Here is a 27,874-nt window from a genome sequence, read left to right as displayed (position 1 = left end):
ATGGTTAAGTGCCTTGCTTAAGGGCACATTGACAGATTTTTCACCTAGTCGGCTCGGGGATTAGAACCAGCGACCTTTCGGTTACTGGCACAACGCTCTTACCCACTAAGCTACCTGCCGCCCATGTTGATGTTTGGGTGGTGCTGGAGATGATGAATATGAAGATAAAAAATTGTGACATTTCCCTTTAAATCAAATCAAATCAAATCAAATGTCCCTTTAACTTGTTTGTGAATATATGCATGTGTTACCACTGGCTCTCTGGGTTTCACATGAGTTGATATATCCTATTCTTGAGCTCCAACAGCAGCCCATTCTGATTCTAAATCCAAGACTTCCTCTTCAGAGTCAGAGAGAGTTGTGTATCAGAGCCCGGAGATACTAGGTACAGTTTACCCTGTTTGTTATTGAATCTTCAATGGGTCAGGTTTCACTCTGCATTTAGGCCAGGTAAAGAGAGAGGTTCGTAAACACTGGCTGAGTCATGAGTCAAACACACACACGCACACACACACACACACACACACACACACACACACACACACACACACACACACACACACACACACACACACATACACACACACACACACACACACAAAGCACTAGTAAAGTCATGTGGGTGGACAGGGAGAATCAGGTCACGCTTCCTGGTTCTGAGGCCACATAGTCATACCTGTGTCAGGCAACACACGTGTAAAAATCCAACATACCACACCTCACATTCCAGCTACATGCAAATACTCCACTACACTGTTAGGTGTGTATGCAGACATGTAGAACCAGCACAATGTGTCTATAGATGTGTAAATAGATTCCCACCAGTGGAGGCTGCTGAGGGGAGGACGGCTCATAATAATGTCTGGAACGGAGCAAATGGGATGGCATCAAACACATGGAAACCATGTGTTGGATGTATTTGATACCATTCCACTCATTCCACTAACCATGTAAACCAGAGAGAGAGAGAGAGAGAGAGAGAGAGAGAGAGAGAGAGAGAGAGCGAGAACAAGAGAGAGAGAGAGAGAGAGAGAGAGAGAGAGAGAGAGAGAGAGAGAGAGAGAGAGAGAGAGAGAGAGAGAGAGAGAGAGAGAGAGAGAGAGAGAGAGAGAGAGAGAGAGAGAGAGAGAGAGAGAGGAGAGCAGAGAGCAGAGAGGAACACACACACACAGATGGAGAAAATAAAATACTTACCTTCCAGAGTAGCTGACACTCTCTCTCTTCCAGGGCTTTCTTGTGTCTGAGGATGATGTTCTTCACCTCTGTCTGAACCACCTTGGCCTTGATCTCAACCTGCTCCACTATGGCCTGGGCTTTCTCCATACTCAGCTAGAACACAGGAACACGATATTACATGGTTAGAAATAATACACACCACCACCTTGGTCTTGATCTCTAGCTGCTCTGCTATGACCTGGGCAATACAATAAATAACAGGTTAGAGATTTGACAAAACACCACCTGCACGTTCTCCATACTCAGCTATAACAGGGGAACATGATACTACAGGGTCAAACTGACCGGGGTTAGAAATATCATACAAGACCACTGGACTTTCTCCATTCTCAGATGAACAAGAACTAACAAGGTTAGAAATACCACACTTCTCCATATACTCAGCTACAGTAGATGTAATAGAATATAACAGGGGGTTTGAACAATCACACACCACCTCCTGGTTGGTCCATAGTCAACTCCACACAGGAATATCAACTATATCATGCAGGAAACAGGAAGTGGCCAGGAAATATGACTTAAAGGTGCAATCCGCAGTTAAAACAATAACAAAGCATTCGGTAAAAAGCTGAGGGATAGGGCTGGAGAAATGTAAACACTCTCAAAAGTATAGACAGAGCTGTAGAGAAAAGGACTGACCATCCATGGAATCAAAAGTATAGATTTAACCATGTTTTGAGGCTATACAGTGTTTGTTTACATTTACTTTGTTTACAAACAGTGGAGTAAAACAAGCTTATATTTTGGGTTCTGATGGTGTATGACAGTTGAACTAAGCTCATGAGGCATTTATTTATAAGTTATATTTTTCAAGAATCAATGGGTACAAAAATGGATGTAGCAACTGCAGTGCCCCTTTAAAGACACTCTATAACACATCATCACCCTCTCATGTGACCAGACACCTGCTCTGTTATGACATACTAAAATTCAGAAAGTAGACAGGACACAGGATATCTGGGAGTCAGGAATAGCACATAACCTCACACAACACAATGACACTACATCCCTCCTAACATAGGTGGTAGTTCCCAACTCCTCACTTCGCAGATCTTACTCAACATGAGCAGTGGCCTTTGAAGTCAATGAGTGTGAGTAGGAAGATAAGCGACAGTAGAGGGAGTAGTGTCACTTTGGGATCATAGCTTTCACCTGGATTCACCTGGTCAGTCTATGTCATGGAAAGAGCAGGTGTCCTTAATGTTTTGTATAATATTTGTCATTTATGTCTCTCTCTCCCTCCCTCCATTTCTTTTCCCCCTCTCCTTACTCTTCCCCCTCTGTTTATCACTCTTTTCCTCCACTCTCTCTCTTTATCAGTCTGTACCTCTCCCTCCTTCATTTTGGGGGTCAGGGGTGAGTTGGACCTCACACTGCCAGGGGGAGGGGCTCCTTTGTGACATCACCTGGAGTGGGGTGTCAAAGGTCACTTAAATCCCCCTGAGGTCATTGACCCCTGACCCATGGCTAAAGACCCACACCCTGGGGAACAAAGCCTGACAGCAGGGTCCTTTCTTCTCCCGCTGGCCGTTTGGGACGGGCAGCTAAAGGGTCAGCTATATCAGGACCCCTGGAGACAACAGCAGGAAGGGAGGAGGGGAATGGCTTTATCAATACTGACAGAGAAAGAGAAAGAGAGGGAGAGGGGGGAAGAGAGAGGGGGCGAAAGAGAGAGCAAGAGAGTAATAGGAGAGAGAGAGAGAGAGATTTGGGACTAATTGTAAGCTCAAATGTGTAACACAAATGACATTGAATGAATGAACTAGGAGATACAGTATGTGGTCCTAGTCCTGTGTGGCTCAGTTGGTAAAGCATGGCACTTAACACCAGGGTTGTGGGTTCGATTCCCATGGGGGTCCAGTATGCAAATGTATGCACTCACTACTGTAAGTCGCTCTGGATAAGAGTGTCTTCTAAATGACTAAACGTTATTTTTTCAAATGTATGTTTTAACTGTTAAGCGTCCATATGGCTGATCATGGTAAATGTGTCCGCTTGGGACACAGGAGGTAAAATTGACCAATCAGAAGCAGCGTAAGGCAGCTCCGGCCAACCAGCAGGTCACAAGTTCAGGGTCGGAGGTCTGAGGAGATAATGGATGTGGAGTGGGCAGAAATATTCTGGTACAGAGGTGGTGTGTTTATGTGTGTGTGTGCCTGTCCGAGGTCTGTATCAGGATATAGAGAGAGGGACTAGTTGTAGAGTGATGATAATGTGGACTCCTCTTATGACGTACGTAACATAATCTTGGCTTGGCTTGCTGGACTAGATAGTGTTTCAGGGTTACGCTGAGTCCTGACCAGGTTAAAGCCAGGTGTACACTACACGATGTTGGTCCCGATTTAGTTTTTGAGATTGGAGACAAAATCCCCATGTCATTGCCTACTCGGGCGAGCGGCCGTCACCGACGCTCGTTTAATGAGACGCAATCTGTGGGCTACAGATCTCGTCTTTGAGCAGTCCCAGACGTCCCAATATTTTCAAACATGTATGATTTTATCGGCACAAAATCTGCAATACTCTTGTAGCGTGAGATGTGCAAAGACACGTCTTGAGAACGGTAATCAGACATAGCCAATGAGAGCTCGCCAGAGAAGCCAGTGAGATGATGACGTTGTTTTGCATCACCCAGAATGTGTAGACTCTCGAGCAGGAGCCATGACTACTACGAGTATGCGTTTGTACTTGCCAAAGCCAATGTGTCAAATCGTTCTGAAGTCCACAAGCAATGTTATTCAATTCAAAATGTTGGCTAGATATTTCAACTCTGTATGGCAAGCGTGAATGTCTGACTGAAAATATTTCTGAGGCTGCTTTGAGCCACAGCTTGTTGTAGCTACGTTAAATCTAATCACATCATCACATCATTGTTTTAACGAGACAGCATGGTATGGAGAATCCTCACGACCAAGTGAAGGATCTTGTAGTGTGTGACCACCGTCTGTGCCACATTGTTTAGTGTGCGCACCACTATGTTGGCAAGACAAAAAAAAAACTACAGGAAAGATGGTCGTTTAATGTGAGAGGCTCAGCAATTTTAGGATTTTGAGAGTTGTCTACTGTACACCCGGCTTTACACACACCTTCCAGGGTCGAGGTTCACAACATTGACCAACCTTCAAGGGAGGTTACATAACATCTCACAACTCCTGGTAACTCTGGTTTCCAGAAAGTACTATAACAAAGCATCCCATTCAGCAACATACCCATCTGTTTCAAAACCATTCTCAACTGTTCAGAGGGAGTGAACATAACTCTGCGGTCTCCAGTAGACATTCAGAGAATGTGTGTCAGTCAGAGTGATTACATCAGTAACTGTTTTTAACAGTTAACCCTTTGGTACTATTAGGCGAACCTACTCTCAAAATCCATTACTAATAACACAACACTGTACAACAATAAAGGCAACGTTTCTTAAAGGAAATATTTCCTAAACCCATAGAAATAGAATGAATAGAATACTATTTATGTGTAAAAGTTTTGCTCGATCTAATATCTATATCTTTTTAATTATTATGTGTGTATTGTTTATTTTGTTTATTTTATTATTGCTAGATATTAGTGCGTTGTTGGAGTTGGAAACACAAGCATTTCGCTGCACCTGCGATAACATCTGCAAATCTATGTATGTACGCAACCAATAAAATTTGATTCGGTTTTTCTCAGTCTCAGTGCCAGCTGCTTGTCAGTGAACACGTGTCTGTGTGGGAGGACATGGGTATCAACACCATGGCTGAATAGATATTATCTAGCATTATCAGTAACACCCATCTTCTCCCCTACTCCTCCTCTTCTCTCCCTTCCTCCGTCTTACCCGTCTCCCCTTTATTCATCCCCTCTCTTCCCCTCCCCTCGTCCTGCTTTAACTTCCCCTCTTCTCTCTCCCCCTGTCTCACCTCCTCCCCCTCACCTCCTCTCTTTCACATGCGTAACTTGGGTAAATGCCATTCTCTGCCGACCCCCAGCCCTACCCCCTACCCCCGTCACCCCAGGCGACCCAACCCCTCCCAGGGCCAGCTGGCTACATCTAACCCCATGCTACAGTGAGGTCTAGAGAGGAGTGTGTGGGTGATATGCAGAATATCCCACATTTCTAAACTGGTGCTGGGACAAAAACAACCCTGCACATTGACTCGGTACCAGTACCCCCTGTATATAGCCTCATTATTGTGTTACTTTTACATTTTTTGTCATTTAGCAGACGCTCTTATCCAGAGCGACTTACAGTTAGCAAGTGCATACATTTTCATACTGGCCCCCTGTGGGAATCGAACCCACAACCCTGGCGTTGCAAACGCCATGCTCTACCAACTGAGCTACACGGGACTGTGTATTTTCTTAACTCTTATTTTCTTAAAACTGCATTGTTGGTTAAGGACTTGTAAGTAAGCATTTCACGGTAAGGTCTACACCTGTTGTATTCGGCGCATGTGACAAATAAAATGTGATTTGATAGATTTGATTTGACACACACACAGACAGACACTCACCTGTACAGCCTGTCTTCCTTGCTGTGCATCGGCCAGTAGCTGGATGGTGATGGCTCTGGAGTCCTGGACAGCGTCCTGTAGATAGACGAAGCTGTGGCCCATGTGTCTGCCCACACTACACTCCCTACAGATAGGCACCGAGCACGTCTCACAGAAAAACAGAAACACCTTAACGAGAGCGGGAGAGAGAGAGAGTTCATTAAATCATGCTATCAAAACATTATCAAATATATAATATATAGTTTTCTAATGGGTTAAGTGCTTTAATATGTTAAGTATTAATTGTCATGGAAGAGTGTATGAGACCAGAAACCATTGGGAGATTGTTTTTTTATTGACTATGAGGTGTGTTGACATGTAAATGCTGCAGTGCCTGTTTGATTGAACACAACCCCTGGTCCTCCTCAGGCTCAGAGGGCTGACAGTGAGATGAGACAGGGCTATATGGGGCTTTATGGATCAATACACCAATAAGAGGGCTTAGTACACACACACCGCACACATACACACACGTACACACATATAAGCTTACATTGGGTTTCGAGAAACTGACTCACTAAGTGAAACCTTCCAAAAAGATCATCATCAACTGATCATAACAAAATGCATTGATAAATCTGTAATTTCAACACATTGAAATAAATACAAAATAAATAAAAAGGTTTTAATGCTGACTCATTGATAGTCACACGTAACCATTAGAATGACCTAAATCTCCTATACACTGTGATTGGTTACAAAAGACTCATTAAATATGCGCTGAGCGACAAATCCTGGAGCGACAGGGATCAATGTTGTCCAATGTGAGTAGAGCGGAGGGGGGTGGGAACAGCAATCAATCCATCAATAATGGCTCCGGTCCCAGGGGAGGCATGATATAATGACTCACACACACCCTCCTTTACTTTATGCTACTCCCTTCCTGTTCTCCTCTCCTCGATCCCTCTCTTCTCCTCCTCCAGCCCCCCCTCTTCAACCGCTCCAAAATTCCAAGGGGAGGGCAGAACAAAAGGATGGAATGCAGCTGATTATAGATGGAGGGGTGAGGGTCAGACAGGAGAGAAAGTCTTCCATCTCCAACCAATGAGCTGAATCATCTTGATCATTAGATCCTAAAACGCATCTGCTCTTCACTCTTCTTATCATGTTGTTTTTCTTTCACTTTTTTCAAAGACCTCCGATAGATTGGACTAACCAAAAAAACTACTTTGATATCTCAATATGAAGGAGGAAAAACCAACATAATAATTGAGCATTCAGCATTCCTTTACTTACATTGATCATTAGACACAACAACAAAAAAGTTTTGCTTTTCTGAGAAGAGACAAAAACTGGCTAAAGGATTTTGACCATTGTTGTGTCAAGCATGGTTGCGATGTTGAGATGAGATCCCTTTACCTACAAAAGAGAGACTTATAGAGAGAACAGTGTTGTCATGTTTTCACTGTAGCTAGACTACATGGCCAGTTGTATAAAGACACTTACTATAGGGACTTCACCACCACTATCATGTCAGCTGCAACAATGAGTCACACACGGCTGGGGTTTCTTGTGGATTACATAACACCTGGAATGGATTTAATATTATTGACTGACCCACACAGGATCTACTAGCAATTCCCCAGATTCATAGCCTCCAAGAATACATCACACACACACACTATCCTTGTGGGGACCAAAAAATGTACCCACTTGACCGAATTTTCCTTGTTTTACTATCCTTGTCAGCACTTCTGGTACATTTGAGTCATTTAGCAGACTTTCTTATCCAGAGCGACTTACAGTTAGTGAGTGCATACATTTCCATTTTCATACTGGCCCCCCGTGGGAAACGAATCCACAACCCTGGCATTGCAAGCACCATGCTCTACCAACTGAGCTACAGGGGACAAGGATAGTTAAACAAACACACACAAATTCTCTAGGCATTCCATGAGCCTGAGTGACAACACAACACACACACGCGTTGAGAACAACTAACACACACACGCGTTGAGAACAACTAACACACACACGCGTTGAGAACAACTAACACACACACGCGTTGAGAACAACTAACACACACACGCATTGAGAACAACTAACACACACACGCGTTGAGAACAACTAACACACACACGCGTTGAGAACAACTAACACACAGAAAGCACATGACACAGAAACATGAAAAACAAGATATGTTTCAGAGAAAAGCTGACATCATAGGTGTGCTACCAAGTTAACGGGGGTTGTAAATTCTACACAGAACATTCTAGAACCAGAGGAGGCCTTTAGAGACAAATCATTCACAGAGTCATGCACACTCACCACCCCAATCTACTCCTGATCACAACCACTGTCCTTCTGTATAGCCATTGTAACTGTTTTATGCAGGCTTTATAACTGTTTATGACCCCTCTAAGCAGGCTGTGTGACCCTCGACCATAAAGTCATAAAGCCAAGACCAGGCTCTATTCTCTGCTCCCTGTGTTCAGCTCTCAGGTCCCAATAAAGCATTACCATTTTAAAAGAAAGAAAAGGTCCTATGGGAAAAGGAAAACCTAGTCAGTTGCACAACTGAATGCATTCAACCAAACTGTGTCTTCCACATCTAACTCAGAGAGGTGCGGGGGGCTGCCTTAAATCAACATCCATGGCGCCTGGGGAGCAGTTGTTGTTGGGGGTTAACCGCCTTGCTCAAGGGTAGAAGGGCATTTTTCACACCTTGCTGGCTCAGGGATTCAAACCAGCGACCTTTCGGTTACTGGCCCAACACTCTAAACTGCTAGGCTATCTGCCTCCCCTATGGTGTGCGATGATACAACTGCTAATGACAGGAGAGAATGACACATATTTGACCTTCTATGTATGCCTGCATGTCACACATACACTCACCCACGTAAGCGGGCACATTACACATAAACCCACGTAAATACATACACACACACACACACACACCAGAGGCAGGAAAACATGAAAGGTGTGTGAAATGGGTTGTGGACTGGGAAGCCTGGGGGCCTTCTGGGAAGGGGATGGATGTCACACACGCTCGCTCATATACACACACATTCATAAAAACCCTTTCAGTGAAGCAGAGCTACAGGGAAGTGAGTTATTGTATTTCATTAGTGCACCGGACATGCCCCCCCCCCCACACACACATAAACCTCCTTGTTTCAAAGTAGAATAATAACAGTAACATAAAGCTAAACAATTTACATGGTGGCTAATGGCTATCTCTGGTATACAATGCTAAATTTTACCATGGTGGCTAGCTGTCTGGTTTGCTATAAGGTTAGCATGGTTGCTAGCTCTCTGGTAAAGAAAGCTAATGGGTTAGCAGTATGGTGGCTATTACCGCTCTGGTTTATAAAACAAAAAGGTTAGCAAGCATGGTGGCTAGCTCTCTGGTAAACAAATATAAAGGTTAGCAATAGCATTGTAGTGGTAGTTAGGACCGGAGTTCACATTCCTTGTAGCCAAAGGGATACGGGGGAGGGGGTTGAATAGCCAGTAACATCACACCATGGTGTCAGAAACTCTACCTGCCTTGGAGAAACACTGTAAAAATACATTTTTGTAGAACAGCCATGACTGCTTCACATTATCCCTTTCATACACAGACCAAAATGCCACTAATTTACCATGCCTGCTTTTTTGTATATCTGAAAGAGGTATGTGGTAAAAAAAACAAAAAAAACAGGGTAATTTAAAACCCCACTAAAGACCTAGTCATGATTCCTGCATTTTCACAGACCCTGTAACCAAAATACAGGCATTGGGTCTGTGTGAATGGTTCTCTGCTTTTTAGCAGGTCAATTCATTTATACTTCTATTGTTTAACACCTCCCTAATTTGAAATGCAAAACAGCCCCCATGGTTTAACAACACCCCCCACCCCCCATAAAAGGGGTGTACCTGCAAGAAAGTGATAAATAAAAAAGTATACCAGTTTCATTTAAAAACCAAAGGATTGACAGCCATCCCATATAGATTGCAAAATAGATTTTGACGTACCGATTCCATGGCAAATTGTTTATGAACTGATACGCAAAACGACGCCGGATTCAAAACTTAGAATTTTTCAATTTAAATTATTGTACAAAATTCTTGCTACCAATAGAATGTTATTTATATGGGGAATACAATCTTCCCAGCTCTGCAGATTTTGCTGCGAAGAGACAGAATCATTAGATCATTTGTTTTGGTACTGTCCATTTGTAGCTTGTTTTGGGTCACAGGTCCAGGAATGGCTGAAGGATTGCAATATTTACCTGGAGCTAACCCTGCAGATAGCACTACTGGGTGATCTGAAACGTATTAGTCAATCGATCAATAATATAATAATACTTTTAGCAAAAACTATTATTTTCAATTTACAATCTGTAGAAACAATGAGAACAGAAGGGTTCAGAACTTTTGTGAAACATCACAGTACAGTTGAAAAATATATGGCAAATAGAAATCCAATATGGATGGTGTTAAGAGATAGATGGGAGGGGTTGAATGGAGCTGAAGGTTGGGACTAATAACAACTAATAACAACTAACAACAACAAAATAACTAATGAAAAACATACTGTGTCCATAATAAGTATATAGGTTATAGGTTGAGAACTTTTGTGAAAGAGCACAGTTTGAAAGATATGACATATACAGTTGAAGTCGGAAGTTTACATACACCTTAGCCAAACACATTTAAACTCAGTTTTTTTCACAATTCCTGACATTTAATCCTAGTAAGAATTCCCTGTCTTAGGTCAGTTAGGATCACCACTTTATTTTAAGAATGTGAAATGTCAGAATAATAGTAGAGAGAATCAGCTTTTATTTCTTTCATCACATTCCCAGTGGGTCAGAAGTTTACATACACTCAATTAGTATTTGGTAGCATTGCCTTTAAATTGTTTAACTTGAGTCAAACGTTTTGGGTGGCCTTCCACAAGCTTCCCACAATAAGTTGGGTGAATTTTGGCCCATTCCTCCTGACAGAGCTGCTGTAACTGAGTCAGGTTTGTAGGCCTCCTTGCTCGCACACGCTTTTTCAGTTCTGCCCACAAATTGCCTATAGGATTGAGGTCAGGGCTTTGTGATGGCCACTCCAATACCTTGACTTTGTTGTCCTTAAGCCATTTTGCCACAACTTTGGAAGTATGCTTGGGGTCATTGTCCATTTGGAGACCCATATGCGACCAAGCTTTAACTTCCTGACTGATGTCTTGAGATGTTGCTTAAAGATTTCCACATAATTTTCCTTCCTCATGATGCCATCTATTTTGTGAAGTGCACCAGTCCCTCCTGCAGCAAACCACCCCCACAGCATGATGCTGCCACCCCCGTGCTTCACGGTTGGGATGGTGTTCTTCGGCTTGCAAGCACCCCCTTTTTCCTCCAAACATAACAATGGTCATTATGGCCAAACAGTTCTACTTTTGTTTCATCAGACCAGAGGACATTTCTCAAAAAGTACGATCTTTGTCCCCATGTGCAGTTGCAAACCGTAGTCTGGTTTTTTAGGGCGGTTTTGGAGCAGTGGCTTCTTCCTTGCTGAGCGGCCTTTCAGGTTATGTCGATATAGGACTCGATTTACTGTGGATATAGATACTTTTGTACCTGTTTCCTCCAGCATCTTCACAAGGTCCTTTGCTGTTGTTCTGGGATTGATTTGCACTTTTCGCACCAAAGTACGTTAATCTCTAGGAGACAGAACGCGTCTCATTCCTGAGTGGTATGATGGCTGCGTGGTCCCATGGTGTTTATACTTGCGTACTATTGTTTGTACAGATGAACGTGATATCTTCAGGCGTTTGAAAATTGCTCCCAAGGATGAACCAGACTTGTGGAGGTCTACAATTTTTTTTCTGAGGTCTTAGCTGATGTCTTTTGATTTTCCCATGATGTCAAGCAAAGAGGCACTGAGTTTGAAGGTAGGCCTTGAAATACATCCACAGGTACACCTCCAATTGACTCAAATTATGTCAATTAGCCTATCAGAAGCTTCTAAAGCCATGACATCATTTTCTGGAATTTTCCAAGCTGTTTAAAGGCACTGTCAACTTAGTGTATATAAACTTCTGACCCACTGGAATTGTGATACAGTGAATTATAAGTGAAATAATCTGTCTGTAAACAATTGTTGGAAAAATTACTTGTGTCATGCACAAAGTAGATGTCTTAACCGACCTTCTTATTGGTGTCCTATAGTAGTGGTTTCTTTGCAGCAATTCGACCATGAAGGCCTGATTCACACAGTCCCCTCTGAACAGTTGATGTTGAGATATGTCTGTGACTTGAACTCTGTGAAGCATTTATTTGGGCTGCAATTTCTGAGGCTGGTAACTCTAATGAACATATCCTCTGCAGCAGAGGTAACTCTGGGTCTTCCTTTCCTGTGGCAGTCCTCATGAGAGCCAGGTTCATCATAGCACTTGATGGTTTTTGTGACTGCACTTGAAGTAACTTTCAAAGTTCTTGAAATGTTCCATATTGACTGACCTTCATGTCTTAAAATAATGATGGACTGTCGTTTCTCTTTGCTTATATGAGCTGTTCTTGCCATAATATGGACTTGATCTTTTACCAAATAGGGCTATCTTCTGTATCTTGTGTTTGTCACAACACAACTGAGTGGCTCAAACGCATTAAGACGGAAAGAAATTCCACAAATTAACTTTTAAGGCACACCTGTTAATTGAAATGCATTCCAGGTGACTACCTCATGAAGCTGGTTAAGAGAATGCCAAGCGTGTGCAAAGCCGTCATCAAGGGTGGCTATTTGAAGAATCTCAAATATTTGTTTAACAATTTTTTTGTTACTACATGATTCCACGTGTTATTTCATAGTTTTGATGTCTTCACTATTATTCTACAATGTAAAAAATAGTAAAAATAAAGAAAAACTCTTGAATGAGTAGGTGTGTCAAAACTTTTGACTGGTAGTGTACAGTGGGGAAAAAAGTATTTAGTCAGCCACCAATTGTGCAAGTTCTCCCACTTAAAAAGATGAGAGAGGCCTGTAATTTTCATCATAGGTAGCCCCAGATACCACAGCTATATCTATACCCTGATTGAAAACAGAGAACTTGTGAAACAAGTGGACCAGTGACTGTAACTGACGGGAGGACACATCATATAAGACGAGCTCTGAATACTACTATTTGTCCACAAGGGCTAAGAATATTTTACATAGAGTATTTCTCTGAATACAGAGTTCACAAGTTCAATTCAAATCAAATCAAATTTTATTTGCCACATGCACCGAATACAACAGGTGTAGACATTACCGTGCTTACTTACAGCCCTTAACCAACAATGCATGTATTTCTTAATAAAAAAGTAAAAATAAAACAACAACAACAAAAAAGTGTTGAGAAAAAAAGAGCAGAAGTAAACTAAAATAACAGTAGGGAGGCGATATACAGGGGGGTACCTGTGCAGAGTCAATGTGCGGGGTCACCGGCTAATTGAGGTAGTTGAGGTAATATGTACATGTGGGTAGAGGTAAAGTGACTATGCGTAAATAATTAACAGAGTAGCAGCAGCGTAAAAAGATGGGGTGGGGTTGCAAATAGTCCGGGTAGCCGTGATTAGCTGTTCAGGAGTTTTATGGCTTGGGGGTAGAAGCTGTTGAGAAACCTTTTGGACCTAGACTTGGCGCTCTGGTACCGCTTGCCGTGCGGTAGCAGAGAGAACAGCCTATGACTAGGGTGGCTGGAGTCTTTGACAATTTTGAGGGCCTTCCTCTGACACCGCCTGGTATAGAGGTCCTGGATGGCAGGAAGCTTGGCCCCAGTGATGTACTGGCCCGTACGCACTAACCTCTGTAGTGTCTTGCGGTCGGAGGCCGAGCAGTTTCCATACCAGGCAGTGATGCAACCAGTCAGGATGCTCTCGATGGTGCAGCTGTAGAACTTTTTGAGGATCTGAGGACCCATGCCAAATCTTTTCAGTCTCCTGAGGGGGAATAGGCTTTGTCGTGCCCTCTTCACGACTGTCTTGGTGTGTTTGGACCATTATAGTTCGTTGGTGATGTGGACACCAAGGAACTTCAAGCTCTCAACCTGTTCCACTACAGCCCCGTTGATGAGAATGGGGGCGTGCTCAGTCCTCTTTTTTTTCCCTGTAGTCCACAATCATCTCCTTTGTCTTGGTCACGTTGAGGGAGAGGTTGTTATCCTGGCACCACACGGCCAGGTCTCTGACCTCCTCCCTACAGGCTGTTTCATCGTTGTCGGTGATCAGGCCTACCACTGTTGTGTCGTCGGCAAACTTAAATGATGGTGTTGGAGTCGTGCCTGAGGACTTGTGAATGTTGACCTGCTTAAAAGTTGGTTGGGGTATGTACGTCTGGTTGGGGTATGTACGTACGGTCACTGTGGGGAAGACGTCATCGATGCACTTATTGATGAAGCCAGTGACTGATGTGGTGTACTCCTCAATGCTATCTGAAGAATCCCGGAACATGTTCCAGTCTGTGCTAGCAAAACAGTCCTGTAGCTTAGCATCTGCGTCATCTGACCACTTTTTTATTAACCGAGTCACTGGTGCTTCCTGCTTTAGTTTTTGCTTATAATCAGGTATCAGGAGGATAGAGTTATGGTCAGATTTGCCTAATTGAGGGCGAGGGAGAGCTTTGTATGCGTCTCTGTGTGTGGAGTAAAGGTGGTCTAGAGTTTTTTTCCCTCTGGTTGCACATTTAACATGCTTGTAGAAATTAGGTAGAACGGATTTAAGTTTCCCTGCATTAAAGTCCCCGGCCACTAGGAGCGCTGCCTCTGGATGAGCGTTTTCCTGTTTAGTTATGGCCTTATACAGCTCATTGAGTGCAATCTTAATGCCAGCATTGGTTTGTGGTGGTAAATAGACAGCTATGAAAAATATAGATGAAAACTCTCTTGGTAAATAGTGTGGTCTACAGCTCATCATAAGGTACTCTACCTCAGGCGAGCAAAACCTCGAGACTTCCTTAGTATTTGATTTTGTGCACCAGCTGTTATTTCAAATATACACAGACCTATCCTACTGATGTAGTGTATAGCCCGCTAGCTGTATGTTGTCCATGTCGTCGTTCAGCCACGACTCGGTGAAATATAAGATATTACAGTTTTTTATGTCCTGTTGGTAGGATAAGCGTAATCGTAGGTCATCTAATTTATTTTCCAATGATTGAAGATTGGCTAATAGGATTGATGGAAGAGGCAGTTTACTCGCTCGCCGTCGGATCCTTACGAGGCACCCCGACCTACGTCCACGATATCTCAGTCTCTTTCTCCTGCGAATTACGGGAATTTGGGCCTTGTCGGGTGTCTGTAGGATATCCTTCGCGGTCGCCTCGTTGAAGAAAAAATCTTTGTCCAATACGAGGTGAATAATCGCTGTCCTGATATCCAGAAGCTCTTTTTGGTTATAAGAGACGATGGCAGAAACATTATGTACAGAATAAATGACAAATAACGCGAAAAAACACACATAATAGTACAATTGGTTAGAGGGCTGTAAAATTGGATTTGGATAGAGTTTCTTTCCATTCCTCCCTCTCTGTCTCATACACAGACATGCACGCACACTCCAACGCAAACGTGTACTCTGCCACAAGCTGTAAGGACTTGTTTCTTTGTTAGCATGCCTCAGCCCAGCAGGGTCAACAATAACAAAGATGGACAGAAAGGTATGATGATAACTGTACAGGACTGGACAGATCTCACATTAGTTACAAGGTACAGTTCCTCATATGCCTCCAGATATGGATTGTAGGAGGCATGCAGGGAAAAGGGGAGTGAGGAATAGAGGGAGGAGAGCGAGGAAAGGATGAGGGTATAGAGAGAGGGAGTCTGACTAACTTACAGTGCATTCGGAAAGTATTCAGACCCCTTGACTTTTTCCACATTTGTTATGTTACAGCCTTATTCTAAAATGGATTAAATAAATAAAAATCCTCATCAATCTACACACAATACCCCATAATGAAAAAGCAAAAACTGTTTTTTAGAAATGTTTGCAAATGTATTAAAAATAAAAAACTGAAATACCTTATTTACATAAGTATTCAGACCCTTTGCTATGAGACTCGAAATTCAGCACAGGTGCATCCTGTTCCCATTGGTCATCCTTGAGATGTTTCTACAACTTGATTGGAGTCTGCCTGTGGTAAATTCAATTGAATGGACATGATTTGGAAAGGCACACACCTGTCTATATAAGGTCCCACAGTTGACAGTGCATGTCAGAGCAAAAACCAAGCCATGAGGTCGAAGGAATTGTACGTAAAGCTCAGAGACAGGATTGTGTCAAGGCACAGATCTGGGGAAGGGTAGCAAAAAATGTCTGCAGCATTGAAGGTCCCCAAGAACACAGTGGCCTCCATCATTCTTAAATGGAAGAAGTTTGGAACCCCCAAGACTCTTCCTAGAGCTGGCCACCCGGCCAAACTGAGCAATTGGGGGAGAAAGGCCTTGGTCAGGGAGGTGACCAAGAACCCGATGGTCACTCTGACAGAGCCAGAGTTCCTCTGTGGAGATGGGAGAAACTTCCCGAAGGACAACCATCTCCGCAGCCCTCCACCAATCAGGCCTTTATGGTAGAGTGGCCACTCCTCAGTAAAAGGCACATGACAGCCCGCTTGGAGTTTACCAAAAGGCAGCTAAAGACTCTCAGACCATGAGAAACAAGATTATCTGGTCTGATGAAACCAAGATTGAACTCTTTGGCCTGAATGACAGGTGTCACATCTGGAGGAAACCTGGCACCATCCCGAAAGGTGAAGCATGGTGGTGGCAGTGTCATGCTGTGAGGATGTTTTTCAGCGGCAGGGACTGGGAGACTAGTCAGGATACAGTCAAGTACAGAGAGATCCTTGAAGAGCGCTCAGGACCTCAGACTGGGGCGAAGGTTCACATTCCAACAGGACAATGACCCTAAGCACATAGCCAAGACAACACAGGTGTGGCTTCGGGACAAGTCTCTGAATGTCCTCAATTTTAGAATAAGGCTGTAACGTAACAAAATGTGGAAAAAGTCAAGGGGTCTGAATACTTTCTGAATGCACTGTACCTGCCTCTGGTGTGGCGGTGCACACACACGTGCACACACACACACCATTCTAACACCTTCATTTATTTATTCATGGCTTGATTCTAAATGTATGTTGCTTTTATTGTATATAGGTGTGCCTTCAGATACAGTGCCTTCAGAAATTATTCACACCCCTTCACTTTTCCATATTTTGTTACATTACAGCATTTTCTAAATTTATTCCTGAATTTAAAATGGATGAAATTGATATTTTGTATTACTGATCTACACACAATATCCCATAAAGTCAACGTTTTTAGAATTGTTTGCAAATTAATACAAAATGAAAAGATGAAATGTCTTGAGTTTATAATGCATTTACAAATGATTAAATAACAGTTAATAATGTAATTATAACCCCTTTATAAATGGAACCTTATTGTAAAGTGTTACCAATAGTGTTTACCATGATTTTTGAATGACTACCTCATCTCTGTACCTCACACATACAATTATCTATAAGGTCCCCCAGTCGAGCAGTGAATTTCAAACACAGATTCAACCACAAAGGCCAGGGAGGTTTTCAAATGCCTCGCAAAGAAGGGCACCTATTGGTAGATGGGTAAAAAAATACATGACATTGAATATCCATTTGAGCATGGTGACGTTATTAAGATACAGCCGTCCTTCCTAACTCAGTTGGATGGCTTATCAATACACCCAGTCGCTACAAAGATACAGGCGTCCTTCCTAACTCAGTTGCCGGAGCAAAGTTGGGTGTGTGAAAGAGTACTGAAGCAGCTGGTAGGTATTTTGTTTTACTTGTCTGACATGTGTGTGTAGGAGCTGTGTCTGTAAGGTCAAGGGTCAGGCAGATATCCTCCATCACAGTGACACAATGAGACCTGACACACACACACACACATAAACACACATACATACATGCACACACATACATACAGACACACATCATAGGCACAACACACATGCCAGCGTGTCTGCCTAAAGAGAGTGACCCGTACATGGAAGTGTCCTGCTTACACAAGGAAGCTGACACTTCCAAGTCAGTGCATGCCTCGGTGTGCAAAGAGTATCATAGTACACACATATGCACGCAAGAGACGCACACAGAAAAATATGCCGTCGATATAAATAAGCTTCATATTAATGACAGTGTGTGTACACACCAACGACACAAACAACTACTGACAATGTTTTTAATCCCGATGAGATCACCAGGTTAAAGAAATGATGACAAAAGAAGAAGAGAGTAGACTAAGAAGAAAGAAGCTCTCTAAGACAGAAAATAAGTTGTGTTGTCAGAGGGGAACGCAACAAAGGGACACACACAGATACGCTCACTCACACACGCACGAGCAAGCACACATTGGGGCAGTTCTCTAATTGTGAAGCACATGTTGTGAATTAAGACCCTGGAATTCCGACTTCACATAATCTAACTCTGCTGGCCGCTCAGAAACACACACACACACACATCTTCAGAGGATAAATGCCCACAGATGGAAGATACACAAAGAAGGAGAAACTCTGAAACTTCCATGCCTGCCCTCCACAAACACACCCAGGCCAGACAGAAAGGTATATTCAATGAGGTGTATTGACAGTCAACAGCCCCTCCATCACCTTCATATGAAGGAATAATCACCATTGTCTTCAACATACTGCTGATGAGAAACACAGAACTGCAGAGAGCTGGGGAAATCCCAGATGTGTATTTGTGTGTTTTTATATATAAGTGTGTGTGTGTGTGTGTGTGTGTGTGTGTGTGTGTGTGTGTGTGTGTGTGTGTGTGTGTGTGTGTGTGTGTGTGTGTGTGAGAGAGCTTGAGGAGGCCCAAATCGAGTTACGGGAATTCCTTTGCTCTTGTATCGGTCTCAGCTTTGGGTTGAGTTTCCTCCTAAGGCCTCACAAACTGACTGTGTGTGTGTGTGTGTGTGTGTGTGAGTGTTTGTCAGATAAAGCTCTCCTTTCTGATGTGTTCTCTCTGATCGTGTTCTGGCAGTAGGAACCTAAAGCCAGTCGTTCTCTTGGGGAATAATTTCAGTGCGACAAAGAAATAGACTCTGTGGGAGGCCAGATAGCTGCAATCCAATCCTGCTGGGCACCATCAACACAATGGTGTGTGTGTATCAAATCAAATTGTATTTGTTGCGTACAGTTTAGCAGATGTTATAGCGGGTGTTATGCAAAATGTGTGTGTGTGTGTAAGTGTTTTTTTTTCTTCTCTAGAACTGGTTTTAGCCTAACAACCAGTAGTAGTAGTAGCGGAACATACTGATCAGCCAGTAGACAAGGAAATGGAGAGAGGTTGGGGGAGGTGTGTGAAGAAAGAGTAACAATGAGAGTGACTTGTGTGTTGATGTGGAAATGGGTGTTACACTGAGCTACAATGCAAAGACACTCCTCTTCATTAAAACAATAGGCCCATGTGTAAAACCTACCTCCCATGGGACAGAGGGGGTAGGGGGAGAGGGCATGAAACCGATTAGTTAAAATCTTTGGCCTCATCCGTATAGTGCAGATTTTGTGTGTGTGTGTGTGTGTCTGTCCCTCCCCCAGCCTAACCCAGTGACCCTTCACCCCTTACCTCTGACCCTCAGCTAAAAAAAGACCCAGAGATGGGAAGTGTGTGTGCTGGGGGTGAAAATAATGACGACATTTCAATAGCATAGCTCCTCCTTTGGACAGAGCTGTGTGTGTGTGTGTACACATCCAATTTTCCATCAACATTGCTTACACAGCATGACAGAGCCCATGAGAAGAAGAGATGACAGGGATCTGACAGATACGCACACACACGCTTATCAGTAAGGGAGTTTGATAAAGCTGAAACGCGGTGCACCGGGCTATGGCCGGTGATGTGAATGGGCAAAAGCGGTGAGGGAGGAGAGCGCCCTTCTCAAATCAAGCAGTAATCTGCGCCGCTCGGTCATGATGTCAACAAGGCATGCGTCATTAAGAAACATTTGATATAAAACATATGTTTGAATTTTCAAACTAGTTTGTATTGGGAAGGCAGATAAAGCATGTGAAAACCCAGAATCCTACTCATTACTCCTGCATTACTGCTTCACCTATTGTGGTCACTTTTATTTTGTCAGCCAAAACGGGGTAACTGGCTCACGGCCGGGATTCCGCCCGGTTCCAAAACCAATGCAATCAAAGCTAACCCGGTTCACCCGGGGCATTAATCTAATCCCCTCAGTGTGTGGGCTACTCCATCTTACCCAACCAAGTAGTTATCATATAACGGAAAAGATGTTGACCACAGACAAGCTGGCCACCATGACGACTAACTATAAAGCACAACAACATTCTAACGGCAAACCCTTTATCCTGCAATGAATCCATAAATCAATCTGACCAACTGAAATCATTATTTGGACTAGTAGTGAGCCCTATTTTTAAAACATAATATTACCCATTCCCAAGCTGCAGAAGTTTCATTTATATTGGAATTTGTGTCTTAGTGGTGAATTAAAAGCATGAAATCATATTACACACATAGAAATAGGAGAGAAACTCTAGCCATGGCAAATATTCAGACCAGCAAGGAACACAATGACATCACAATGACTTTCTGTTCAATAGATATCACTATAGAGCAGGGGTATTCAACCTTTACCCTATGAGGTCCGACGCCTGCTGGTTTTCTGTTCTACCTGATAATTAATTGCACCCACCTGGTGTTCCAGGTCTAAATCAGTTCATGATTAGAGGGGAACAATGACAAAACGCAGTGGAACTGGCTTCGAGGTCCAGAGTTGAGTTTGAGGGCTATAGAGTATGGAGTCATTGATCAGTTGTGAGGAATATGATTAAAATCATTCGTATGCATATTTGTTCACTAACATTTTGACAAAGTTTTCAAACAGGTAGAGTTAGTGAGACCTAGTCTGTGGAATTCAAACTCTCCCTTTCTCTCGCGAGATGTTACATTTTACATTTATATTTACACTGAACAAAAATATAAACGCAAAGTGTTGGTTCCATGTTTCATGACGCACAAAAAAAAAAAGCGTATTTCTCTCAAAGTTTGTGCACAAATTTGTTTATATCCCTGTTAGTGAGCATATCTCCTTTGCCAAGATAATCCATCCACCTGACAGGTGTGACATATCAAGAAGCTGACTAAACAGCATGATCATTACACTGGTGCGCCTTGCGCTGGGGACTCTAAAATGTGCAGTTTGGTCACACAACACAATGCCACAGACCTCTCATGTTTTGAGGGAGCGTGCAATTGGCATGCTGAATGAATGTCCACCAGAGCTGTTGCCAGATAATTGAATGTTAATTTCTTTACCATAAGCTGCCTCCAACATCGTTTTAGAGAATTTGGCAGTACGTCCAACCGGCCTCACAACCGCAGACCATGTGTAACCACGCCAGCCCAGGCCATTCACATCCGGCTTCTTCACCTGCGGGATCGTCTGAAACCAGCCACCCGGACAGCTGATGAAACTGAGGAGTATTTCTGTCTGTAATAAAGCCCTTTTGTGGGGAAAAACTCATTCTGATTGGCTGGGCCTGGCTCCCCAGTGGGTGGGCCTATGCCCTCCCAGGCCCACCCATGGCTGTGCCCCTGCCCAGTCATGTGAAATCCATAGATTAGACACTAATGAATTTATTTCAATTGAACTGTAACTATCGTTGAAATTGTTGCATGTTGGGTTTATATTTTTGTTTAGTATAAGTCATTTAGCAGACACTCTTATCCAGAGCAACTTACAGGAGGAGTAGTAGGTGGCTTCACTCTCATGCGTACTGGTGTGTGTGTGTGTGTATTCTGGACAAACAGCATTCCCGACACTAGATTTTCTGCCCCACCCCCCAAACATTCCCCACTCTCCGATCCAAGACTTCCAAGAGGGGAGTCGGTTACACGTGTGTGGTGTGTGAGTGCACGCTCACACACACACACACCACACACACACTAGACACATAGCTGTCCATTTCCAAACAACTCACATTCCACATTGGCCTGTAAAAGAAGAGACCATCCCCACTTGAATACCAACCAACCAACACTTTACACTACTCAACTCTACCCCCAACCCCTGCCTCCAACTCCAGTGTGTCGTGTGTGTGTGAGTGTGTCTAGTTTGTCTGTGTCTAGTGTGTGTGTGTGTGTGCATATAGTGAGTGTGTGTGTGTGTTTGTGTGCATTTTTACTTGTGCATATAGTGTTTGCGAATGTATGTGCATGGAAAGGGGGCAGTGTGTGTGAAGCCATCTGGTCAGTGCGGTTGATGGTGGTCCAGAGTCTCTATAGATCAAAGGGGAACGTTTCCTCTTTGTACTGATCTTCCTCATCTGCGTACAGACCCCAGTGTGTAGGGCAAAGGTTGGAGAACTGGGTCACTGTGTGTGTATCTGCCCTCAGGGAGAGGAGGGGTGAGGTAGGGTGAGAGGAGGGGTGAGGCAGGGTGACAGGAGGGGTCAGATAGGGTGAGAGGAGAGGTGAGGCAGGGTGAGAGGAGGGGTCAGATAGGGTGAGAGGAGAGGTAGGGTAAGGCAGGGTGAGATGAGGGGTGATGTAGGGTGAGAGGAGGGGTGAGGCAGGGTGACAGGAGGGGTCAGATAGGGTGAGAGGAGAGGTGAGGCAGGGTGAGAGGAGGGGTCAGATAGGGTGAGAGGAGAGGTAGGGTAAGGCAGGGTGAGATGAGGGGTGAGGTAGGGTGAGAGGAGGGGTGAGGTAGGGTGAGAGGAGAGGTAGGGTAAGGCAGGGTGAGATGAGGGGTGAGGCAGGGTGAGAGGAGGGGTGAGGCAGGGTGAGAGGAGGGGTCAGATAGGGTGAGAGGAGAGGTAGGGTAAGGCAGGGTGAGATGAGGGGTGAGGTAGGGTGAGAGGAGGGGTGAGGCAGGGTGAGAGGAGGGGTGAGATAGGAAGATGAACACTAGAACTAATCATCAGCTGGAGGACTAGAGGCAGAGACATCACAGTTCAAACACACCATTGAGTGAGTCATTACTGGAAAACAGAGCCCTTACTGGCAATGTTATGTGTATGTATGATGTGTGTGTATATGATGTATGTGTGTGTGTGAGTCACTCCCTCCAACAGAAGCCATCTGGTAAACAATACCTATAATAATGAGTGAGGACAACGAAGACTTGCTTTTAAGTAATGTTGCTCTTGTGGAATGTCTCTCCTTGACCACTACAGATATCACAGTAACCAAGTTCCAGTTGCATGTTTTTTTTAAATGTTTTTATTGGTCGCCCTCTCTACTCCCTCGCCGAGCCACTAGTCTTCTCTTCCCTCTGCCTATGGGTTCTATGCTGTCAGCGAAACATATGTGGATTGAGATGCCTCTCCCTCTGGCTGGTGTGTACAGTGCACATGCCTGCCTGTGTCTCCAGGGAAGTAGGTGAAAAGCCACTGAGCTCGTCTTTGAACTCCAGGCCATATGGCCCTCCGTAAGGCCCTGGCTACGACACACTTACTGTAATACTATTACACTGTGTTTGTGTGGTGTGTGTGTGTGTGTGTGGTTACTACACAGATAATGCTATTACACTGTGTTTGTGTGGTGTGTGTGTGTGTGTGGTTACTACACAGATAATGCTATTACACTGTGGTACCAGGGGGTCAGGGGTAAGGCTGCCTGGTATCACTCAACTAGCTGGCATTACAGACAGAACTGCTGGGCTTTAAACAGTTTATGTTGGTGTTTGTTTTTGACATGGCTGTGTGTGTGTGAGTGTGTGTGTGTGTGCACAGAGTGCTAATGTGAGAGGGTCTAAAGTCCACACCTATGGCCATATGAAGACCAGCTGTAAGGACTAAGCCTATAGCTGCAGCGTAGTGATTTAGGGAGAACAGCGTAGTGAAGCAGTGCTCAACCCAGAAACCCTGTGGATCCACAGAGTGAAGGCACTACCTCCTGTGCCATATACTCTAGGCCCAGACCTCATTATCATTTGAATGTGTGTGTGTATGTGTGTGCAAGTGTGTGTCCCTACCTCGTTGTCGTGGTTCTGACAGAAGCTCATCCTGTCCTGGAACAAAGGTAGCAGTGAGAAGTTGTAGTGAAAGGACTGGGCCAGGGAGACGCCCACACCTCCCCCTCCTTCTCCACCTCCTCCGATGGGGCTGGCCTTGCCTCGATCCGCTTGGTGCTGGTGCAGGCTCTCAGCCAGCCTCTCGATGAAGTGGTCCTTGGTCAGCCGGACCCTCTGGTGGGCGCGGACGCAGTTATCACACAGGTACTCCTGGCAGTCCAGGCAGTGGGAGCTGGCCGGGTTCCCCTCGTCACAGGAGCTGCATTGGGGCTCTCCCAGGCGGTGTGGGCGGAGGAGCCCGCCGTGGGGGTGGTGGAACCCGGGTATGGAGCCCCCGCCGACCCCCCGGTGGTGGCCGTTCGTATTCTGGCCGAGTTGGAGTTGCTCCTCGGAGCTCACCACCACGTCCAGAAGGTTACTGAAGAGGAAGTTGGAGGAAGGGAGGGAGTCCACTCCGGCTTCGGAGATGGAGACCTTCTGATTGCAGGTGGGGCAGCAGAGTTTGAGAGGGTCCCCAGGGCTGCGCTGGCCCTCCAGACACTGCCTGCAGAAAGCGTGGAGGCAGGGGAGAACATGGAGGCGCCGGGAGGAGGAGGACGACAAGGAGGAATGAGAGGAGGAGGATGAGGTGGAGGAGTTGGAGGAAATAGGAGTGGAGGAGGAGCCGCAGAGCTCCTTGCAGAGAGGACAGGTTTGCAGGTCGGAGTCTGAGAATGAAGCCATCTGAGGGGTTTTAAACAAGGCTACACTTTATAAGAACATCCACTGAGGTATTACTGAGGTATTCATTTGGGATACATATGTTTGTTTCTCCCCTTGTGTTCTCTTCTGTGGAAAACAGGCTGAGGTTCTTGAGGTAGATATGTTGTTTTTTACAGTCAAAATACACATACATAGGATAGGCCTATAGGTGTTATCTCAAAAAAATTACCCTCAACTGACGCCAGATATGCAAATAAAGGCAGCCCTTTCATAAGATTCTCTTCAAATCAAATTAGCAATATTCATTTCAGTTCACAATGATTAAATCTCTTTACTTGGATATGGCTTTAGAATAATCATTATAGGCTACTCACTACAATTATGGCCAACTTTACATAGGCCTAAATCTATTCTCTTTTTCTGGGGGGATGGGTTATTTTCATGAGGGCATGTCCAAAAGAGCCACCTTTAGAGTTGACTGGTTTATGTTTATTTATTCGTTTGTTGTTGTTATTGTTTTAGATGTCGCGGCATGGCGGGTTTATAGAATAATCCGAAAACAGAATGTGTACAGGATCCTCCGCAAAGTGCCCAAAGCTCCTTTTCTCCTCTCCAACCGACACAGCATCACACCACTCAATGTCCAAATCTTTCGTCCCGTTTCAGAGTCAGTGTTGTTGGCTCTCTCTAGTCATCCATCGGGGCCCTCTCCGACGGCGTCAGAGGCTGGCAGAAGGCGGTGGTTGTGGTTCGCTCTCTCTCCACCGACAAGACCGTAAATTATTCATCAAAGCATTGGCTCACCAGCGACTCGATCTCATTGCCGCTCTATAGGTCCGTTTGGCGACAAAATAACCCCAACCGTCTCCTTTTTTAAACCCCCACTTCTTTACGCACAGTCCCACAGTCGAAACCAGCTCCAGGCACGTATGTATTTACGTATGCGTATCCCCCTTCTTTCTCTCTCCCTCCCTCCCTTCGCGAGGAGGAATGCACAGGGCTTTTCCACGCGCCTCTCTGGAACCTTGGAGGAGAAAAGGCACGAGCCTCCGAGTCACTCAAATCGCATAAGCCTTAAGGAACTCAGAAGGTGCTATGGAAATGCCGTTTTATAACGATTCTGTAGGCCCAATCGGTCTGTCTGTAGTTCTATTTTCCGTTCTGGTGAACGCGCTCTGAAATATAAACACAGACACATACACAACACGGTGCGGTCCTATTGCTGGCCGCGCGCTCGTCCCGTCCTGTTTATGGGCGCGTGTTGCTGACTGATCCTCCAACCGCTTTAATCCTACTGGGAGGAATGGACACACTTCCGTCCTGGCTGGGAGGAGGGGAGGGGAGTGGAAGAGAGAGGAGGGGAAACGGGCAGGGGCTTGGCTTTTTGCTTGCATGGGGGCGAGGGGCTAGGGAGGCTCAGGCCCTTGTGATGGAGGTGTGTGCCATATGCTCAGGCAAATTCAAATTTCAAAAAATAAATACAAGTTTCCATTTCCATTTTCCATTTTAGTCATTTAGCAGACGCTCTTATCCAGAGCGACTTACAGTTAGTGAGTGCATACATTTTCCAGACAGGTGATTTATAATGTTATTTATTCCCCGACTCCCAGTTTGGAGGGCCTCTTGTAAAATAATTTAGATGAATGAATGTGTTGTAGCCTAGCCTGTTGTAATAACAGTTTATCTTTGTTCCATTAGAAGCACCTGTCTTTTTGTACACATTTATGCTAAAGTCACTGATCGATGGGGTCCATGGGGAGACTTGAATCCCCTGTAGATTTACTTATTTGATATTCCCTAAATCTCCCTGTGTGTGTGTGGGCACATGTGTGCATGTGTCAGGGACGGACTGGCCATAGGGCAATTCTGGCAAATGCCAGATGGGCTGGTCCATTCTCAGCCCAGTGGGCCTGTCTAAATTGGGTGTTTTCCGCAAAATGATCACTATTTGGCTAATAATGGGGGCTTCAAGGAAAAACAATTGTCCGGTGTGGGGGCCTCAATAAATGGGCTGGTATGATATAAATGCCAGCACCAATTTCTGGTCCCAGTCCGTCCCTGTGTGTGTGTGTAGTGTGTGTGTATATGTGTGTGTGTGCACGCTTGTGTGAGTGTGTGTGTGAAGCATGCATATATGTGAAGTGTGTGTGTGTATGTGTGTTATGTCTGACATGACATCCTAGAAAGTAACCTTGACACAAATAACCAACAGGAGGCTTTGGCACAGTTGGCAGCAACACACTAACTACACGCATGACACGTACAGGTATATGATCGGCGTGTATGCAGCAGATGTGTTCCAGATAACCTCCATGTCTGACATGCCTTGTTTAAGAAGATAATATACTGTGTGTAGGTGCAGTATATACAGTATTAGGTACTGTATGTTGGAGTCAGAGTGTAATTCACTCTCCCATACATCAAATCAAATCAAATGTATATGCCACATGCGCCAAATACAACAGGTGTAGACCTTTCAGTGAAATGCTTACTTACAAGGCCTTAACCAACAATGCAGTTTTAAGAAAAAAAAGAGTTAAGTAAAAAATAGGGAAGTAAAAAAATTATAATAAAAAATTATTAAAGAGCAGCAGTAAAATAAAATAACAGTAGGGAGGCTATATACAGGGGGTACCAGTACAGAGTCAATGTGCGGGGGCACCGGTTAGTTGAGGTAATTGAGGTAATATGTACATGTGGGTAGAGTTAAAATGACTATGCATAAATAATAAACAGAGTAGCAACAACGTAAAAGAGGGGATTGGGGTGGGGTGGGGGGGGGGCAATGCAAATAGTCTGGGTAGCCATGATTAGCTGTTCAGGAGTCTTATGGCTTGGGGGTAGAAGCTGTTAAGAAGCCTTTTGGACCTAGACTTGGTGCTCCAGTACCGCTTACCGTGCGGTAGCAGAGAGAACAGTCTATGACTAGGGTCGCTGGAGTCTTTGACAATTTTTAGGGCCTTCCTCTGACATCACCTGGTATAGAGGTCCTGAATGGCAGGAAGCTTGGCCCCAGTGATGTACTGGGCCATACGCACTACCCTCTGTAGTGCCTTGCGGTCGGAGGCCGAGCAGTTTTCATACCAGGCGGTGATGCAACCAGTCAGGATGCTCTCGATGGTGCAGCTGTATAACTTTTTGAGGATCTGAGGACCCATGCCAAATCTTTTCAGTCTCCTGAAGGGCAATAGGCTTTGTTGTGCCCTCTTCACGACTGTCTTGGTGTGTTTGGACCATGATAGTTTGTCTTAGGTACATATTTGTAGCAATTGAGGTGGGAAAGCTGAAGCGTGGTTTGAACCAGCAACACTGTCCATGGGGCAAGTACACTACCAACTGTGCCATAAAGGTCCAGATCTCTTAGCATTGGCTGTAGTAGTAGCCTATTCCAAATAGCTCAGTTCAGACCGATACACGTATCTATGGAATA

General features: G+C 44.5%; 1 protein-coding gene across 1 annotated transcript in view; it reads right to left on the bottom strand.

Moving 5' to 3' along the window:
* Positions 1-25,717, bottom strand: part of LOC121586601 (E3 ubiquitin-protein ligase TRIM71-like) — a 41,787-nt gene extending 16,070 nt beyond the window's left edge. The window contains exons 1-3 of the mRNA XM_041903427.2: positions 23,704-25,717; positions 5,727-5,894; positions 1,195-1,329 (exon numbers count right to left, since the gene is read on the bottom strand). Of these exons, the coding sequence (XP_041759361.2) occupies positions 1,195-1,329; positions 5,727-5,894; positions 23,704-24,465 (1,065 nt within the window). The 5' untranslated portion in view covers positions 24,466-25,717. The remainder of the gene's footprint in view (positions 1-1,194; positions 1,330-5,726; positions 5,895-23,703) is intronic.
* Between the last annotated feature and the right edge of the window lie 2,157 nt (positions 25,718-27,874).

The sequence above is a fragment of the Coregonus clupeaformis genome, chromosome 17 (genome assembly GCF_020615455.1).
Source record: "Coregonus clupeaformis isolate EN_2021a chromosome 17, ASM2061545v1, whole genome shotgun sequence".
Lineage (NCBI taxonomy): Eukaryota > Metazoa > Chordata > Actinopteri > Salmoniformes > Salmonidae > Coregonus > Coregonus clupeaformis.
The sequence above is the reverse complement of the archived record's forward strand: the minus strand, read 5'-3'. Positions and strand labels throughout refer to the sequence as shown.